This window comes from Chelonia mydas, chromosome 1 (genome assembly GCF_015237465.2).
Source record: "Chelonia mydas isolate rCheMyd1 chromosome 1, rCheMyd1.pri.v2, whole genome shotgun sequence".
Classification (NCBI taxonomy): domain Eukaryota; kingdom Metazoa; phylum Chordata; order Testudines; family Cheloniidae; genus Chelonia; species Chelonia mydas.
Genome location: NC_057849.1, coordinates 133,156,601 through 133,176,956, shown reverse-complemented (window position 1 = coordinate 133,176,956; position 20,356 = coordinate 133,156,601). Strand labels below are relative to the sequence as shown.

The following is a 20,356-nucleotide window of genomic DNA, read 5'->3' as shown; positions in this document are numbered from 1 at the left end:
TCACAGGGGGTTCCATTGCGTTGGCTTTACAATGCTTAATCTACATAGGAATCTAGGCAAACATCTGAAAATATGTCCCTTTGTCTGGCAAAAACAGTTTTTCACCTCTGCTAGTGACACCTTAATACAAACTAGAAGGATGTATTTTCAGTACCTAGATATAATGTTTACAATATAATCATACATATGTTTCAGTGAAGCTAGAGATACAGGACTAGTGTTTTCTAAATGTATTATTGCTATGTATCATGGTAGTGCACAAAGGTCTCAACCAGAACCAGGGCTTCACTGGGCTAGACACTAAATATACACAAAAGTAAAAAACAACCCATCCCCCCAAAACAAAACAAAACAGTTCCTACCCTGCAGAGTTCACCACCTAAACAGACAACAAAGAAAATCTGAGAAAAGAAACATTACTTTCCTCTTTTACACATGGGGAACTGAGGCACAGAGATTGTGATTTGCCCAAAGTCATGCAGGAAGTCTGCGGTAGATTGTGGAACTGAATCAGATCTCCAGAAGCCCGGACCAGGGTGTTAACTACACCTCTCTAATGATGCTCTCTAAAATAAAATTCAGCGTGGCAAACAATTCAGAACATAAAATTAGGGGCCTTTCCAAAGCCAAAATCAAGTGTAGTATCTGTTTAATATCTCAGACATCCTCTACAAGGATATTCTACCTTGCAAGAGGAGGGATTATAGATTTTTCATCTCATGTCTATGATCTTTTGTCACGTTAATTTAAAACATTTTTAAAACAGCTTGTCTTAGCTGATATGCCCCTGCTAGCTGTTAGGGTTTCTGGTGTCTCATTTTAGGAACCCAGATTAATTTTTCGGGAGACAAAAACAGGTTTCCTTACATTTATGTTCAGAATCGACCCCACTATATCTCCAGAGAGACATGCATGATTTGATCCCCCTGTATAGTGTACAGCTGGCAAGAATTAGAGAATTTCTTGTATATCTGGTATATAATTTTTTTAAAATCTGTTAAATTTGATTTGTTGGCATTTACTAGTTTTAACTTCTAAACTGAACAGGCATTCTGATTTTAATTCTTCTAACCGTGATTAATAAACTGCTCTTTCAGAAGACCAAGCTGTTTACTCAAGCAGACAGATTAAAAATGGAGCATTTGAGTCTTACTTTTTCACTACTGCCTTTGAGCCAAGTATTTGTTTAAAGAAAACAGAAGGAAGAAATGAAATGCTGGCCTGGTCAATTTTCTACTGCCCAAAAGATCCTATTTACAAGGGAAAAATTGTATGGCAACTGGCTTCTAATGTTTAACTTCCTGAAAATGACTTGTAGGAGCTTATTTAAAAGACAGATACCCCTCCTCCAAGATAGAGCATATTCATTCTGTTCCCTTCAGAGAATTAAACTTGAAATGTGTGTTTTCTCTGCCTAGTTTGTTTTCCTCACATATGTGCTTGGAGTGGCCTGGCTTGGGGTCTTTGGCTTTTCTGCTGTGCCTGTCTTTATGTTCTATAACATATGGTCAACTTGTGAAGTCATCAAATCACTCCAGACAAATATGACAGCTTCAGGGGACCAGATCTGCGTGGATGTCAGGCAATATGGTACTTATTTTAATCCTGATTAAATTCTTTATCCTCTTTCCTTGTCTTTCTTCAGTTGGTTTGTCTGTCTTATTAGATGAACCAAAAAGCAGAGTATGGTATCTCTGAAAATGCCATTACTTTTCCGATTCATGCAGTTCACACTAACCTATTTCCAGATGCATTCAGTTTAACTGAACATGTATCTCAAGTGATTTTGTAGCTGTTACCCATATTATTATATCAGGTTTAAATATAAAACAATCTCAAAATAAAATGCTTAGGAACAAAGTGGGTAGAAATTGATATTTTTTTAAAATATCAAAAACATTGAATTTATATTTATTTTCTTTTAAACAGATTTTTAAAATTTGAAATTATGATTAACTATTTTAAGGCCTAAACTTACAATAGTCTATTAAAAGAATTTAAATTATAAAATGCTGCAACAATGAGCGGTCCTCAAATTAATTAATTATTGGAAGGGTGCTGCTTTTTTCACTATATACAGAATCAGGCAGAAAATATTTCACTTTCGAGGTCAACTCAAGCTTGAAAATGTTACATTAAAATAATACATTAAGTAAGCATCGGTATTATTTTCAGCCTCTACCGTGGGGTGACGGTAAGTCCAGTTTGTTGTGCAGAAAAGCCTTTCGCTTAACTATTTTCAGTTTCAGTTTAGCTAGCAGGTTCAGAGAGAATATTCTCTTCTTTTGGACTAGTTCATTCAAACTTGGCAAACCCACTGGTAGTTGAAAGCAGGTAAACTTGTTTTCCTCTTCCAATCTATGAATAAAAACAAGATGGTAGAGGATGAGATCTACTAACTCTACAAACGTGAAGGACATGGGGCCAGATTTTCAAAAGGTATTTAAGATACGTGAAGATGCAGATAGGCACCTAACTTGCTATGGCACTTTCAAAAATTCCTCTAGACACCTAACTCTCATTGAAAACTATGAGAGGTAGGTGCCTCATGGGATTTTCAAGAGCCCCTAAGCAATTTAAGCACCTCACTCTCATTTATTTCAATAAGAGTGAGGTGTCTCGTGCAATTTTCAAAAGTGCTGTGGCAGGTTAGGTGTGTATCTGCATCTTTAAGCACCTAAATACCTTTGACAGTCTGGCACATTGTGACCAGATACAGTCTGTCAATTCAATAACTAAAATGAATGACCTTAATAACTCATTTTTAATTGCAAAGTGTTTTGATAAGCTTGTTTATTGAATGGATCCAGCAATTTAATTTTATTTAACTAGTAAAAAAAAATTTAATTGTTTTTGTACATTTAATTGAGTTCCAATTTCCATCCAAATGCAACTTGACAAAAATTCAGAATAAAATTTTATCCAGTGTAAATGTGCAAGACTCCAAATATGCACATCAGAATTGAACAATTACATTCAGTACATATGTCTTTGTCTAAGGAATCATTAGTACCCCACCACAGTATTTACTTGGGTTGTTGCTGTGTATTTTGGAATTGCAAAGCAGAACTAAAAGTGGTTATGGAGTAAATCCTGTGAAGCTTTTTCTGCAGCTGTACCAATTTAACATAAATTCATGTTCAGACGGTCTGCCCTTGCCACAATCACTAACTCCAACCAGCAGAGTTTGAAGTGCTTTAATAGTGTTGAAAACTCTTCTTTAAATTGTATTGTGAAGACAGACATTAATATATTTTAAAATGATCAGCTGCAGTTTAAAACTAACATGGCCAGGCCTACAAAATGAATTGAAAAACATGCTTGCAATATATTTTAAATGACAGATATTTACCTGTATTTAAGATTTACATCTGTTATGGGCCTAAAAGTTTAAATATTTAGTAGCTTCCAGATCTCATTTACTTTAAAAACCAACAAGATCAGTAAATAAATAATCTTGTGCATTATGGGGGTGAAAGGTGTCTGGAAGCATTGGATTTATACGTGCCAGGGTTCACCTAAAGTGTTTTCTACCCAGTGGAAATGAAACAGGAAACACCGTATTTTTGTAATTCTTCCCTACCGCCAGCTACACCAAAATACAAACATCCTGTTGGGTAGGTCTCAGTCCTGAAGCCTTACTCAAGTGGTGTTTTGGCCTAGTAAGGACTTCAGTATTGAGCCCAATTCTGAAAGCTGCCAAGTACCTTTTGAGGTGCAACTTGCCCCCCATAATCGGGGGAGTTGGCGTGCTCACATATGATAGGCCAACAGTGAGTAAAATCACCATTTGGCTGCCATATGGGAAACCTACATCTCAGAACATTTGGCAAGCAGCAGCTAGTCTTGGTGTATGGAGAATGCACAATCTGAGCAATTTCTTTGTAGTTTCTCTTGCCAACTCAAAGCTGAACTGGGCAATGTGTGGGTGCATCATAAGGGAACACAACTGGCATGTGGGTGGGGAGGAATAAGATTTGAGAGGAATGGAAGGTTATGCGTTGGCTGTTTAGAACTAACTGTACATTTTGCTCTGGTGTCGTCATTTCAGGTATCATCCCTTGGAATGCTGTGCCAGGCAGGGCTTGTGGGCCAATTTTAGAGAACATCTGCAACACAAATGAGGTACAATACAAACTAAAGGGCTATTGCAGAAGCCAAAGAAAGTCATACTGGAAGATAAATGTGTTTTTTCAGAAGCCTCTACTAACCTGCCAAAACCACCATCTATGCAACAGTGGCAAACATCAATATTGTTAACATCTTTCTTCCTGCCATCCAAAGCCAGAAAAAAAACTGTATTTAAGTCTTCTGGGCTACCTGTTGTGTAAATAACCAGTAATATAAATAGAGCAACAGAGGAAAAAAATGAATTGGCCGTGTTAGAGTTCTCCATTGAAATGGCAAACAGATTCAATTGTATGTTCCTCTAATCATTAAAATATTTTTCATCTCTTCTTTTCTAGTTCTACATGTCCTATCACCTGTTCATTGTGGCCTGTGCTGGAGCTGGTGCCACTGTCATAGCCCTGGTGGGTAACATCCTCCATATTTCTAATGAAACTTTACACACTCCTTTCAGCTTTTAACAATCAGATATTTTAAAACATTAAACACCTTGCAAACAATGATACCGCCAATAAAATAGAGTGACCTGTTGCACTTAAGCTTATAGCATAGTCACCATTATTTAGGTGCATTGCACCTCAATGTAGCTTTCTTAAATTAGAATTTCCATAACAAAGGCAAGCAAACTTTGAGGAGATAGCACTTTGAATAGAACTTTGCTTATTGCAACTCTTTTAACAGCTTTGATAAATTACTCTGTTTGTAGTTTGCAATTCCACTTTGACTCTAGATGGGACAAAGCCCACTTCTGGTAATTTCAAGCCGAAAAATCCAAAATTCTGGCCATAAGAAGTTAGGTTTTTTATTTTTTGGAAGTTCATTTTTTCTCAGCTTTGGAAATAACCAAACTTCTTGACTCTTTTCTTCTGAAATATCCTGCTTCTGGGATTTTTAAACTTGAGCCATTTCTCTCCCCAGTCCCTCCCTTTTTTTTTGTTTCGCAGTGAAGGGTAGTATGTAAACCTGTTACTCTGCTTGTCTGAACCAAGGAAACTTTAGGTCAGGTCACTGGTACTGGGCCTACAAAAGCTACTTAGGCAGCAAGTGGAAATTAGGTATTAACAAGATGGCATGTTTCACTTTTTTTTCCTTACAGTAAGGGACTGTTGGAGCTATCAACTTTTAACATTGCATTAGCCAAATTCAGGGGTAACAGTCATTGTTCTTCCACTGTAGCAGCCCCAGGCCAGACTGTAGATTATATCTAAAACGGAGTAGCAGAATATTTGCTTAGTACAAGTCTTGAATCATCATCTGAGACAGAGTGATGTCTGTCATAGAATTGATCAAAAAATTGCCCAAGAGGGCTTGAGCCGTCAGCTTATTGTATCTTACTCTCCTGTATTTTGTTCTTTTCCACCAGCTGATCTACATGATGGCTACCACATATAACTATGCTGTTTTGAAGTTTAAGAGTCGGGAAGATTGCTGCACTAAATTCTAAATTGCATAAGCCCAGTAAAGAGCTGCATGCATAGCCTGAAATACCACTGACACCCTAGACTAAGAGTCTAGCTTTTCAATTTTGTTACAGTAATTTGTAAATAGCTTCAGTAAGCATCGTTTAGCATATCAGATTAATAAAATGACTTATTGTATATGAATTTTGATGTGGATGAGATCTGGCTATTTTCTAAACGTTGAGAGGATTCAGTTACTTTAGATGTTGCAAATCATCCTCTGAAGAAAGAAGTTATCTCTCAAACAAATTTTTAAATGCCAGTGATTAGTTATTTTTCTCTCTCCTGTGCACTAATTTCAATAGTGAGAATAAAGCATACATTACAGCTCATGTACAAGGGACCAGGGTGATTAGAAGAGTGCCGATGCATAGCTGTTTGACTGACATACAGAACCATGTGTTTACAAATGTATTTTAAAAAAAGGCTCCATATACATTTGCCAGTATTTCCAATGTGTGGATGACAAAGTCACAAGGTACAGCCAGCCTATTAGTGAGGCTTTAGGAAACTCTACAAAAATTGAAACTTCAGTACTAAATTTTCAAACAACTGCCAAATCATGCTTTCTCTGGAAAAAGAAAGTACCATGCTCTTGCGCTGCGTAAAACAATCACTTTCCTTTTTGGACTCCAAACTGACCATAAGAAACTGCGTTTAGGTCACTTCTGTGCTGGTACTGTTTATGAAGTAGTAACTGATTTCTCAGTAGCCAGATCTCAAAATATAAGTTTGACTGTATGGGAAGCTAAACTGTGCATAGACCAACACTGCTGAAAAGGCACAAAAGAATTCAGGTGTTTTCAGATGTAGGTTTTTCTTGCATGAAATTTGGTGAAAAGAAGATGGCAAGAGATTTTTACTGTGCAAACGGAAACAATTTCTATATATGCTCAAACTTTACCTGAAAGTAGACAATGAGAGTTTAAAAAAAAAAAAGTTACAAAAATGCCACCACTAAGATGTGTTAACTCAGACTACATGCTTTTGCTTAGAGTTTTGGACTCACATTTCCTTATTTAATATCCCCATGTTAAAATGTAGCTTTTTATTATTCATAGTAAACAATGTTTACAATTTTAGGCTTCTTTGGGGGATTGAATGGGACGGGAGGGAAATCTCACCAGAATCTTTGCACTACATGTGTTTAAAGAAAAACACCACAAACTTAAGCATCAGTTATCGACTCTAGGCTTCAGAATATATATTTGCAAAATGCGAAAAGCTGCTTCTATTTTTGCTTCCTTTTTTCCTGTGTTGCATTTTAACTGATCAGTAAAACTCTTTCGCTCATTTTTACTACTTCTGCACACTAACACACTCGAGCTAGTTTTTAATAAGCAAACTAGAAGATAAGCATGCAAAATTCTAGAAGTCAATTGAAATGAGCCTCTGTGCTGTTTAACAACAGAATGCTTATTAATGTAGAATAACTTTTTGTTTTTTGTTTAATGAACTCTTAATCTGACTAGCAGCTCGCTTTGCCTCTTGACATGCTCACTAGCCATCATGCTCACCCTTCTCTTCCAGATCCACTTCCTCATGATACTGTCTTCTAACTGGGCCTACTTAAAGGATGCAAGCAAAATGCAAGCTTACCAAGATATCAAAGCAAAAGAAGAGCAGGAGCTTCAAGATATCCAGTCTCGGTCAAAAGAGCAACTCAATTCTTACACATAAAAGTTTGCCAGAGTAATTCAACAGAAGAATTTTGTAGTTCTGACAAATCCTCAAACGGCTGCTCTGCAGTACAGATGTATTTCTACCAAACAATCTAATACAGAAGTGTAGAAACTTCACATTCAAGCTCCTGGGACATGTTCAAAGGGAACCTTCCAGTGGGTAACCGTCCTTTCTTTAGTACAGATTTAAGAGATTTCAGTCCAGCCATTTTAAAAGGCAACACTTTGTAACAAGTGACCAGTCAGTCATCCTTTTGAGACTCTTGGTATTAATTCTTGTGGCCTAAAGCTCCTCTACAAAATTGTAGTGGGTGACCCAACATGGCAAGCAGCAGGAGATTTATGGCCATAAATAATTGCACAGTTGTGAGATGTGATAAAACAATTATCCCAGTTCTATACCAAATGAAACTGTGGCTAGCTCATCAGATTTCTCATAGCTCATGTTTATTTACTGATACAATCTCAGCATGTCATAAACCAGCTGATTCATACAAGGGCAAGTGTCTAACTAAAAGCACTTTATGGGCAGAAGGCAGAAGTCCATTTTCAGAGCCACATCTTTTTCAACGATGCTATAGTGAGCCACTGTCATTCTACTGCACTTACTATTGGCACAAGCTGGGTGCTGAGTAATTGCTCAGCTGCTCCAAGTTTTAATTATTTTTATTAACTAGTTGATGGAATGTAGATGCCTGTCAGGATAATGATCCCCTTCTTTGAAAATAAATGTCAGCTTTGCCTTAATATTTATTTTCTATAAATGCCTTAGCATTTATATAGTAGCAGGAGACCACTATCTGTATTATTAAGCAAAAAGTGTTACCTTATTAAAATGAAACTGATTTGACTATTCCAAATGAGCAGACTAGTGAATTTGCAGTTTCACATAAGCTATAAAAAATACAGCCATAAAGCAGACCACTGGTCAGCCACCTTTCTCTACTTCGGTGCTTAAGTTTATAGTCAGTGCTTATTCATTTTTGCTTTATAAATCACAAAAAGCCAGGGTGGTGTTCAGCAAAAAATCTGGTGCCGTGTTAAAGTCCCACAGCAGTCTGCCTTCATTTCGTTTTTTCAGAAACATTCAGTGATATCTTGAGTATTAGTGATGGGTATATTTGGTGTGTGTTCTTTACAAAATATTATATAAATATGGGGGGGGAAAAAAATCAAGTATCAGTCATTTGAAAAAAAATTAAATGGTCAAGTCAAGTTATGTTCCCATGTTAAGTTAATGTGTGGTTTGATTAGTTTTGACTGTTGGCTGAATATTAAAATAAAAAGGAAACACAAGTTTCTTTAGCTAAGTCAATATTAAGATGTGGACAGACATTTTTCAAGTATTACCTTACAGTTGGATTTTTTGGTTAAATGCCTAAAAGTCTAATCTGACAGTTTTAAAAAAGGGGCAAAGTGTACGTAGAGCAGATGACAGTGTAGCCTAGTGTTTGTTTTACCTGTTGCATGAAGGAGAAACATTTCTACAACAATGCAGGTGATGTTCTAGCCCAGTGTTTGCATAAGGGTAATGGAGGCAGTGTCTTAAAGCCTAATTCTTTTCTAGTTCGATGTAGCTATTACTGGGAGTTTTCTGAAGTTTTGTTTAAGTAGTCTAATATTTTTATGTAAAGAGCATTAAATTTTGCTATGTATAAATTTTTGTAACCTAACAGTGAATCAATATTTTCTATCAGTGCCAAGGGCTTCCTGTAGCTATATCCAAGTGTTATAATAAATATTTGTAGATAATAGACACACCACTCGTCTATTCTTATTTTAAGACTCTTTTTAGACAAAGTTATAGCTGTACAAACAATGAGAAAGTTACTTTATTTGGATGAATTTACATCTGACAAGTTCATCCTGAGTAAAATAATTCAATATTTATTGGATATATCACCAGATTGGGGAGAAATGCTACCAGGACTCTGCTTCTAGGTGTCATGCCACAGGCTGTAGAGGTTTCCATTGAGATAATAGCCCACAACTGTTACAGCATTTTAATGAACAAATTCAAGTCACATCATGCAATGAAGTGTTTTTCATATGTTCTTAAAATCAAACTAATATCCTGGGCAGTAAACATATAGGACAGCAGAGGACCATGTGCATGATGTCATTATTTTTCTTCATATTTGGCTCTTGAGAGTTGTATAAAATTGGAAATGTCCCTACCTCTCAATGCTCAGCTGCTATCCCAAATCACTCGCCTCTGCTGTGAAGTTACCTGTAAATATTCTCTTGAGCTAAATGTTAATTTACTAAAAAAAAGTTAGTTAAGGCAGAGAAATGACGCTTTTCCTTCAGTTTGCTTTTTTAAAAGGATAAAAACTTTTAAATATGGCCAACTTGACTTACCAATAGAGTGACTATGGTTGAATGAAGAATCACTCAGTTTGTATATTATTAAAAATCTCATGCACTGTTTTAAAGAAAAAGATTGCTAACCCTGCAACCACCTGAGAGTCAAGCTAGGGTTTTCTCCTTGTTACGTCTTATCATCAGTAACCATGACCCAACTCAAGTACACTACCAGTTGCACCTTCACTGTACCTACTGTATAGTACAGTGGGTCTCAGACTTATTTGATTATGCCCCCCGCTTCTTTGTGACTGTAGTAGTTTACACCTCCTGCCACGAAAGTACATATGCAGCAGCGGTGCTTCGCTTGAGAGATTGTTTCTGTTGCACGAATGAGCCAACAATCTACTGTAATAAGAGCAAAAGCAAAACTGCGCTTGTGGTCCATGCTTACAATTAAAGGCACATACCACATCGTAGCAAATGGATTAACGTAAAGTTTGCATAGCATTCTACAGAGTCGTTGCCATCTGAACAGAAAGGCACAGCACTAACTGAGGACCTGATGGATCTGGAGAAATCAGCTTTGTTAGTTATTCATTGCTGGTGGGAAAATGTGCACAGTAAGGGTTTTTTCCCCCCTCAGAACACATTCCCTGCTCCCCAGTTTGAGAACCTCTGGAGTAGTACATATTAAAATATTTACCCACAAACCAATGAGTACTTCCATATTACATTTATTACTAATTGGAAATTCTGTTTCTCAATAATGAGAACTTCACAGAGCACAGTTGACACATTTTATTATAAAATACCAGAACAGTCTATAAAATGCAAACCTAAAAAAATGAAGAGGATTACGACAGTCGTGTTTATACCCACTCCTATGGAGTATTTAAGATACCAGCAGTGAAACAGCATGAAGATCACCTTTTAACGTGTATTTTTCTTCCCGTCTTGCTGCTTCTGTAGAAAAGTACTTAAACAAGTTATCTCCAGTGAAAAACTGCACTAATCTAAAGGTCTCAAAGTAATAGTTATCAGGTATCTATCAGAATGCATTACAATTTTTAAATCACAATCAGCATATCTGAGCTCTTGTGTCGCAGATAGTCAGCTTGACACGCCATTTGTGAAACCAGCAATGTAAGCATGCTGGAAAAGACCATCACTTTCAAATCTACTTCGTTTGAATTTTCATTTTTATCATTTAATCTTTAAAACTCTCTTCTCTTAAGGCAGGATGGTATTTTTTAAAAGCCACCTAATTTACCTGAAAAAATGTTGAACTGCTTTACATCCTAATAGTACAGGCACCTTTGCTTTTCAGTCACAGCCCAGAGCTTTTTCACGAATACGAAAACAAACACTTTCTGATCAACAGGCTGTAGTGACTCCTAGAATATTTTGTGAAGATAGGGGAAAGCTTAAAACACAAAGGTTAGGCCATGTGCTTACGGTTTTAGCAGCTATTCATCGAAAAGGACTCATTTGGGATAATGTCTTTGTAAAAGGCTTATAATTTTTTTAATACGAACATGTTAAACTTTAATTCTGATCCCCAGCTGAAACCATTGTGCATGAAAATATTCAGTTCTTGTGGTCCAGTGACTGTTTACATAACTTCACACCATCCTTCATTGTGCTGGTCATTAGGAGAGAGTAGCGGCTATTCACCAGAAGTCTTCATCCGGTTCTCCATGAGAGACGCCTGCAGCACTAAATGTGGGGTAGAAGGGAAAAGGAGTTATGAATGGGTTCTGAAGCAGTCTTCTGCCTGAAATTTACTCATGCGTCTAAATATCTTCCCTTCCTACTAGAAAGTTCCATTTGCCTGAGATTTAAGAAGAGACAACCTCCTACCTCTGGCTTTACAAATCAGCCTTTCAAATTACAGTGACTTTGTCAATAGCCCCAGGCAGTAAGTGGATTCTTGAAAATTAATACCAGTGTCTGAGCATAAGCTTCTGACACAGTGAAATCATCCTTCAGAAAATAAGAGTACCTATTTGTGAACCCAAATGCAGATAGATAATGCACTGTTTTTGTTAGATGGGAATCCTTTATTGTCGGCGTTCATGCACAACCTTACAGTAACACATTGTTCAGCATGAGAGGGGAGAAATACAGACTGTCTACACTATGCGCAAGACATGTAATTTCCTTTGCTCGTCTACACATGCTTGCGCTAGCTCTCATTGACCAATGTGAGTATAAACAGCAGGGTAGCTGCAGAAGCCTGGGTAGTGGCACCAGAGGCAGGGCAGGGCAGGGCTCGGTATTTACCTACCGGTTTCAGGTGGGTTTCTAAGGGGCATGGCTCAGTTGTGCCTCTGCTGCCAAAGAGAGCTAGCACAAGCAGGAGAAGTCACACCGCTACCTTGCAGCGTAAACACAGCCACAGTAAGGAAGACATACTTTAGTTACAACCTACGAATTTAAATTATGCAGTCAATGTTTATCTACTTGAGTACGTGTAACTTATTAAACCATTCAAACTCCTACTGAAATGCTCCAGCTACATCTGCTGTTTTTTTGTCTGTCCCAGGGTTATTCTAACTTCCAATGATTTCAACGGAAAAAGACCATCTCAGGTGAAGTGCAGGAGCATTTGCAGAAAAGGCATTAAAAATACCTTCTAAGCATATAACAACCAATCATCAGACCTCAAAAGGGATAATCATTGGAAAGCAGGGATAGTTCAAGATTTACTTCAACAATTAGCTCTTTATGTAAAAATTCAGACAAGCCCATCCACACGAGCATAACACTGAACCACTTCTCTTTGCAACTGAAAAAAAAAAACAAACCCCACCAATCTAATAGATGGAATGAAGAAATGGGCTGGGAGACCGGTGGGATGGGATAAGGAATCTTTGACATCATTGGCTCAGATCGGGAGCAAGTGAGTTTTTATTCTCCAACAACTATTTCCTGGTCTAGCTGAAATAAACTGTTAATCACAATCCAGTGCCAGAATGAGCAAATATACACATAACCCAACCTACTCTGCCAATTTAGCACTCTCATTTGTTGGCCTTGCAGAGACGTTAGGCACGAAGAGTGTCATTAACCCCCGGGAACTGTCTCAAGCTCTGGGCAAGGTGAAGGTTGTGCTGCTGCTGTCCCAGGGCTGAAGGGCTAATCAGCAGGGCTGCTGACCCAGCTCCCTGGAATATAGTTGCTTAACATCATTGTAAATGGGCGTGTTTGCACATGCTGTAATAATTTCTTCAGCCAAGAGAAGAGGGCTGCATTTTTCTAAGAAAAATTAAAGAAAAAACTAGTCTTTACTTAAAAGGATGCCTAACTTCAGCATATTGCTTTTGATCTACTCGTTTAGGAGAAAGGTTTGGCTGAAAGTTATATGTGAATTTCATTTTTAAAAAGGCAGACGTAGGTTACCTATAAATCAAACCACAACTATCACATTAATAAAATGAGTCACATTTTCAAGTAACTGAAATACCATTTCTGTGACTCCTTAGCAATTAAGAATACCTCAGCTTTAAATAATAACTGTATCCAGCCTGACCTGTCATCTTTTTCACTAGACAGGAGTCTCTCTATCAGCGATACTTCTTCCACTTCCTCTTTTTTGGAGCTCTGGCAGACAAGAGAAAAGCATTAAATTTGGTTCTTTGGCCTAACTTTACAAACATAATAGTACTAGCGTAGCATATGATCTTACAGAGAGCTTAAGCACATAGGTAAGCTATTGCTGTCAACAAATGCTAGCTATGTAGTTTTATGCACACCATGACTTTTTAAACAACATCGTATAGAAGAGCAAGCACATTGTCAGCAATCTGGTAAAGATGTTTTGGGATACAAAATGTGAACCAGTTCGGAACAGAAACTTAAAATAATTTTATTACACAAGAAATTCCATTTTTGATGACAATCCACTCACTGGAATGCTTCAATGGACTTTTTTTTTTTAAATCACAGTTATTTGTTCTCTCAGGCCTAAATGTTTAATTTTTGACATCCATTCATCTGGAAACTATTTCACACCTGAAATTTTGGTGCACTATCATTTACATGTATAAATGACAGTGACAGAGGCAAACCCAATTTCTGCAGAAATGGGTTTTCGAAGTATAAATTCTATCGTGTGCGTGCTACTGTCTTGGTGCATTATGTATACCATTAGTGAACATGCAAGAGGAGGTCCCTCTAAAAATTAGGCCGTCAGTTTTAACTATCCTCTGTCTACATACAACATTTTGAAACCATTCATTTCTAACTACATTAAATAGACATATTCTACTGTTCTGTGTTACTGTCTGACATAATGCAATATAGCTGGGCACAGCCTTACATAAGAAATGTAATCTTGCCATTCCCACATGAACTAGGCAAAACCCCTCGGGAAGACAGATCTCCAACAGTGAACACAAATCCAACAGTTAACTGACTAACTATATTATAAACCAGCTCCTCTTCTCACATTGTGTTACTCTAACTTTCACACTGAAAATGAAGAAGACCAAATTGAGTTGATAGTATTCTCCACCTCATGATCTATGGATACATTGTAATTCAGACAAAACACTGTCCCCCAGAGTCACACTTTGAAATCGCCCTTTTACTGCCTGCAGGTTTTGGTATATCACCTTGTTTGTCAACTCCTGCTCTCTGCTCTGCTCTATCAGTTTCATGTATTTTTCTAGTGGATTAGGACGAGGGTCACACAAATTGTCTTTAGCATCAGGACTACTGATTTCCAACTCTTCCACTTCACGGTCTGTCTTCTTTTTTTCTTCTTCACTTTTCAACGAATCTTGGATCAACTTCTAGAAAAACCCAACAAAACAGCAACACACTTAAAACTGACCAGCCAGTTCAAAAATATTTCAATCAGGTTTTATATATGAAGTTCAGTACATTACCAGTCTAATCTAGTAATCTGTGCTCTAGTCTGAATGGAGTGTTTAATGTGACATGTACCGTATTCACTCACACTTCTGGGATGGGCCAGATCATGCAGTCCTTGCTCAGGCAAAGTCCCACTGTAGTCAATGGGAGTTTTACTTAAGTAGAGAATGCATCCGATGAAGTCAGCTGTAGCTCACGAAAGCTTATGCTCAGATAAATTTGTTAGTCTCTAAGGTGCCACAAGTCCTCCTTTTCTTTTTGCGGATACAGACTAACACGGCTGCTACCCTGAAACCTGAGGTATTGGGTATCACATTTTTTCATTCAGTTTGTTCCAATCTGGGAGCCAATTTAGAAAACAGTCTCTAGTTTTGGCTTACAAGAAGCCAAACGCTGTCCATGTTGAAACCAATGCCACACAATAGTATCACATAGTAACATGAATTACTGGACAGCAAGCTTTTAATCTGGAGAGAAATTTTAGAAACAAGGAAGTTTAGTTATTAATGTAGCTACAGAACTATTATAAATGACAGTAAATCCAGAATAAACTATTCTATGTTAAATTCACGTAGAAAAAACAATGTAGGAAGTTGTCTAGGATCGCGATGTGGTTACTTTAGTTCAAATTATATGGTATAACAAAGTTGCATTCCTGTCAGAAATTAAAATATTACATCACCATTTCTTCATTCAGTTTTTCTAGTTCTCTTTCCTCCCTTTCCAGTGCTTCCTGCCTTTCTCTCTGCCTTCTTTCTTCTCTTTCTCTTCTTTCTTCTTCCCATTTTTTCTCACTCTCTTCTCTTTTCTGTTCTTCAGACTGTCTTTGATCAACCACTGCTGTAATAAAATTATTTCTGTGCCATTTGACATACAAAGTGCTGTAATTAAGATTTGCAAGTGTTGGCTATTGAAATAAAGTGTGACATGCAGTTTGGTAATACATTGAGTGAATTGGTAGTCCCGATTGGGAAAGATGGAAAACAGACGAACAAGCAAGCAGCAAATTGATTATGTAACTGTTTCTGTATGGCACCTATAATAAACCTAAAAAACCTGGATGTATAATTTACACATGTACCATGTAACATATTGTTAATTTGAGCTAATTTAGCAGGCAATTTTTTTCAATTATTGGGTTTTCTTATCTTACTGGTTACACAGTGAAACTCCAAGACTTAAGCCAAAGAGATAGGAGAGTTTTATGATTAAAGCAGAGGAGAGGGAGTCAGGAGACCTGTGCGTAATTCCCAGCTGTGCCACAGACTTCCAGAGTGACCCTGGGCAAGTTATTTAAGCCAATTTTTTCAAATCTGGATGCCTAACCTCAAGTAGATGAAATCCATATTTACAGTAGGCTTCTAAATAAGTGGCCTGACTTACAAGTGGTAAACACGCACAGCTCCCACTGAGGTCAATATGGATTTAGAGATGCCCTAGTTTAGGTTCTAAGTAGGAAAATGTTAACCTGAGCCTCTCTGTGCCTCAATTTCCTGATCTGTAAAATGGAGATGATACTACTTGTCTTCCTCAGAGGGATGCTGCAAGGTTTAATTCTTTAGTATTTGTAAAATGTTTTAAGATATTTGGATAGAAGAGGTTACAAAAATACAAAGTATTATGAAGTAGTTATTTAGGAAAAACGATCACAGCACATAAATCTAGTTAAACCCGTGGAGTTTAAATACTAAGACCATTTACTTCTATAAAGTAGTAATTTGTTACGTGCACAAAATACCAGAAACTATTTGAAGCTAGAAAGCCTTCTGCCCACAGCAACGCCTCTGGGTAAGACTTGAAAACTACCTTCATACCCAGCAAGATGCTCCAGACCATTATACCACTGAGCTGTACTGAAGCATTGGAGAAATTAAGCATGCTGCATTTAAATCATCTTTGCCTATCTATCTCTTCGGGTTTTATATTGACACCCTTCACAATAGTGATTATATACTGAGCGAATTGGTATGCAAGACAATCAGCAAATGCAGACACACATTAAGATAAACGTTGAAGAAAGTTTCTCCCTAAAGAAGCAAAGATCATGAAATTAATATTGAGGCCAAAACAAAAAAATGAAGTCTCTTCAGAAGCCAAAAAGCAAACTTAAAAAGATGAAATTAAAACAAAGTTAATAGAAGTACTGGTGAAAATCATCATCCTACAGTAAGTCAAGAATTAACAAACAAAGATGTATTATTCCTTCTTCTTTAGTACCTAAACACTAGCTTTGAGAAAAATTTTCAACCACTTCAATGCAGGAAACTACAAAATGCTAATTTTTGTTTGCTTTTTGTTTTAATACATTGGCCATCTACAAAGGATATTTGCTTTTGTTTTGGAGCTGAGAACTCACTTAAATCCTGCTGTGAAGTGGCTGTTGCTGGCACAGCATTTGTGACATTGCTCCCATTGACGCTGTCCCCAGATGGATGTGACACATCACTTTCAAACTGCTCTGGAATGTCCCCTTGATCTGGAGAAGAAGTTTGAACAATGGCCTCATTATTCTGTAATTATAATAGTGGGGCAAAGGAACGGACACAAAGTGTGGGAATGGTTGGAGTGAGAATACATAAATTTAAGCCATTAATTAAGCACTCTCCCCTCCAAACTCAACCATTTAACTGAAAATTAAGAAATATCAAGTAGGCTGCACTTGCTACTTTAATCATAATCATGGCATTGATTGGCTTTGAAAACTGATTGTAACAACACGTGTTTACTAAAGCTACTGGCACAACTGAAATCAACGTATACTTGTGAGATAAAAGATTTTTAAAATTCTTATTTGATTCATAAATATAGCCCCAAAATGTAAAAAACAAGTAGGTTTCATTCACATACTAAATCTATGTGCCTACATTATATATATATATATATACATACACACACACATATATACACACATATACACACACACACACCTCACAAAGAACTACATTAAAAGCACTCAGAAGTTAGGAAATGCCAGAATGCCTGTTCAACCTTAATTAGTCACACTTGTGTGTAATGCATTATGAGATAGTTTTTGATTACATGATCACATACTATTTTGTCCACAGGACCCACCTCATTCAGGATGAATGGAGTTCACTTCATGAGCAGCTATTCAATATGTTGTTTTCTCCTCATTGTTCAATGTATGGCCCCAGGCCTTATTTACTGCACACTATTCAAACCCTGCTCTGAAGACAGAAGTATTAATTTCCTCATTGGCTTCTCTATGGTGCTCATTCCTATAGTATCTGAACGTTTCACAAATAATAAAGAATTCATTTTCACAAGACCATTGTCAGGTAAGGTAGTGGTATCCCCATTTTACATATGGTAAACTGAGGCACAGATTAAAGTCAGAAATATCCACTAATTTTGGGTGCCCAATTTGAAAAACCTAGGTCATTGGATTTTCATGCAATTTAGCATTATATAGCTCTTTATATGTTCCAAGCACAGCTCCCATTGACTTCAGTTGCAAATGTGTGTTCAGCACTTCTGCAAGTCAGACCCAAATGTCTCAAGTAAGGCATCCAGAAAAAGATGAACATAAACCAAACTTCTGACAGGTAGTCACTTAAGTGACTTGCCTAGCATCACACAGGAACTCTGGAATTCAACTGCCTTAATCACAAGACCTTCCTTTCTTTTCCTACAATCCCCTGCCACCTTCACTACACACCTTCCAACTACTGCAACAAATGAGGCAGAGGTCCGACACACAACAGCCTTCTTTGCTACACAACCCTGATCCATCCACAGAGCAGATCTATCTCGTGCACTGAATGAGACAGGCATCTTGTGGAAAAAACAGAATGTGATTACATAATTAAAGACTGTCTCATAATGCATTCACACCAGGGGACAATTTTCCAAAAACTTTTCTTCCTGAAGTACACATCTCGCACAGAAAAGTCCTTCCAAAATAGTTAAAGTTTGGCAAAGTTATAAGCAACTGAAAACAGGATCTTATAGTGAGAAGTCTCAGGCAACCTCAGTAATAGGTATTCATAGATTCTGAGGCCAGAATGGACCATTGTGATCATCTAGTCTAACCTCCTGTATAACACAGGCCCTAGAACTTCCCCCAAAATAATTCCTAAAGCATATCTTTAGAAAAACTTCCAATCTTGATTCACCAGCCTTGTGTATAATGACACACAAATCTCATTCTCTTTCATGTACATCAGATAACCCATCATATGATTAACATACTCAAAAGCATCTGTTGTTGTTTTTTTGTTTTCTTTTAAATTAGTTTTAAATGATAACTTTGATTAATAATAAAGATATGGCTACCTAAACACAGATATTACTTATTTTGTAGTCATTATCAACAATCATCATCAATATATTGTTTTGTATTCCCCATGCTTGAAACAGCAGAATTTCATGTGTGCAGATTGGCACAAGGAATGACTAAACAGCAAAACCATTTCTAATATTCTATGAGCAGAAAACAGTATTAACATAAAGATCTTTAAATAATCGAAGTCTAAAATGTCTATATATATATATATATATATATATATATAAAACTTATGCATATAAATGTATCAGAGTTCATATGTTTCATAAAACACACTGCAAGAAGTATCAATGTTGTTCCTCGGTTACTAGATCTTGGATCCAACTTCTAAAAATCAGTCATCCACGCAGAAACAGAGAACTAGATCATCAACAATAATATATTCACCAAAATAAGACAGCAACTAGTACAGCAAGAATGATCTTTATTTGCAGCCAGAAAGCAACAACACTATTTAGAAAATAAAAATTTATCTTGCTCTGTATGTATCTTCATTCTTACAAGTGCGTGAAGAGTGCTAGAGAGGTTTTTATTGCTATGAGTTTGGAATAATTGTGCTGTCATGGTAATTATCTACATCAGTGATGGAACCCATTTTAGGCTGGACTGGCAGATGGGCATTTCCTGTCTCCTGATGTCCCCTGGCACCATGTGCTGATATAGTTGCTACACTCTCCTTTTTTTTCTCTCCATTCTCTCTCTTCTCTTTTTGTCTTATTCCTTCGTTATCTACTTCCCCGCTTTCTGTATTTCCCCTCTTTTCTTTTTTGCTTTTTATATGCTGTGGAGAAGGTACAAGGTTAACTTGAAATCGTATGATATGAGATGTTATCGGATAAGTGTTAAACAAAACTGCATGATGGGGTATGTTACAGGACAAAGAGAACACATGCCATTGGGTACACAGAGGTTTGGACTCCTAGTGGAAGCTCCTCCCAGATTGCTTGTTTGGAAATCTTAGGGGCGGAGGGATGGGGGGGAAGCGTTAATTCGAAAGGTTGGTTTTTTGACTTCTGAGGAGAGAGGGAGCAGGATCACAGAGGGGGATGCAAAGGTAGACTTTGATCAGGAAGGGAAATACTGCCAGGCTCCTGTAAGATTAGGCTTTCCCTAGTGCAGTGGTCCTCAAACTTTTTATATTGCGCCCCACCCCCCTTACCTGTAATTGAATCTGTCCACACACACCCACCGGAGCTGGACTCAGGGCCAGAACTGTGGTTAGGAGTCGCAGTCGGGGTCAGGGGTCGGGAGCTGGGTCCAGGAGCAGAAGTGGAGCTGAGGACGGAGCTGCGGCTGGGGGCAGGCTTAGGGTGCAGCAGACCTAGGGACAGAGCAGGGCTGGGTGACGCTCTCTCCACATCCCCCACGGGGGCTGGATCAAGACCTGCCACGTCCCCCTGAACATTCCTCTGCGCTCCCCTAGGGGGACGCGCCCCAAAGTTTGGAGACCACTGCCCTAATGGAGTAAGAAGTACAAGGGTTACTGAACACTATTATTATGTTTAATCTGGTTAAATAGAAGTTTAGAGGTTTTTCAAACCCAGAAGTCAGAGGTGTCGTCAGTTTGGAGAGATCTGCAGGGCCCTCAAAAAGGA

At 37.6% G+C, this 20,356-nt stretch overlaps 2 protein-coding genes and 1 long non-coding RNA gene across 40 annotated transcripts in view; 1 reads left to right on the top strand and 2 right to left on the bottom strand.

Annotated features, from left to right (window-relative positions):
- The window catches only part of GPM6B (glycoprotein M6B), a 137,683-nt gene extending 128,661 nt beyond the window's left edge, over positions 1–9,022 (top strand). For 7 of the 13 annotated variants that reach the window (XM_043537849.1, XM_037900531.2, XM_043537842.1 and 4 more), the window contains 4 exons: positions 1,419–1,590; positions 4,052–4,125; positions 4,467–4,532; positions 7,119–9,022. In XM_043537849.1, the coding sequence (XP_043393784.1) occupies positions 1,419–1,590; positions 4,052–4,125; positions 4,467–4,532; positions 7,119–7,268 (462 nt within the window). In that variant the 3' untranslated portion in view covers positions 7,269–9,022. Of the gene's footprint in view, positions 1–1,418; positions 1,591–4,051; positions 4,126–4,466; positions 4,533–5,491 lie in introns of all 13 variants that reach the window. The other 6 variants (XM_043537848.1, XM_043537844.1, XM_043537843.1 and 3 more) reach the window with 1 other exon arrangement.
- LOC122464014 lies at positions 2,079–5,494 on the bottom strand. The gene is made up of 2 exons (XR_006287846.1): positions 4,026–5,494; positions 2,079–2,358 (listed from the first exon to the last, which is right to left on the bottom strand). It is a non-coding gene; the product is annotated as an uncharacterized LOC122464014 (long non-coding RNA).
- Positions 9,023–10,295: 1,273 nt separating the features above from the next.
- The window catches only part of OFD1 (OFD1 centriole and centriolar satellite protein), a 61,716-nt gene continuing 51,655 nt past the window's right edge, over positions 10,296–20,356 (bottom strand). For 9 of the 26 annotated variants that reach the window (XM_027822593.3, XM_037900502.2, XM_037900439.2 and 6 more), the window contains 6 exons: positions 19,921–20,082; positions 16,812–16,931; positions 15,138–15,295; positions 14,194–14,373; positions 13,110–13,180; positions 10,296–11,293 (listed from right to left, as the gene is read on the bottom strand). In XM_027822593.3, the coding sequence (XP_027678394.2) occupies positions 11,248–11,293; positions 13,110–13,180; positions 14,194–14,373; positions 15,138–15,295; positions 16,812–16,931; positions 19,921–20,082 (737 nt within the window). In that variant the 3' untranslated portion in view covers positions 10,296–11,247. Of the gene's footprint in view, positions 11,294–13,109; positions 13,181–14,193; positions 15,296–16,811; positions 16,932–19,920; positions 20,083–20,356 lie in introns of those variants that run through there. The other 17 variants (XM_043537829.1, XM_037900450.2, XM_043537828.1 and 14 more) reach the window with 8 other exon arrangements.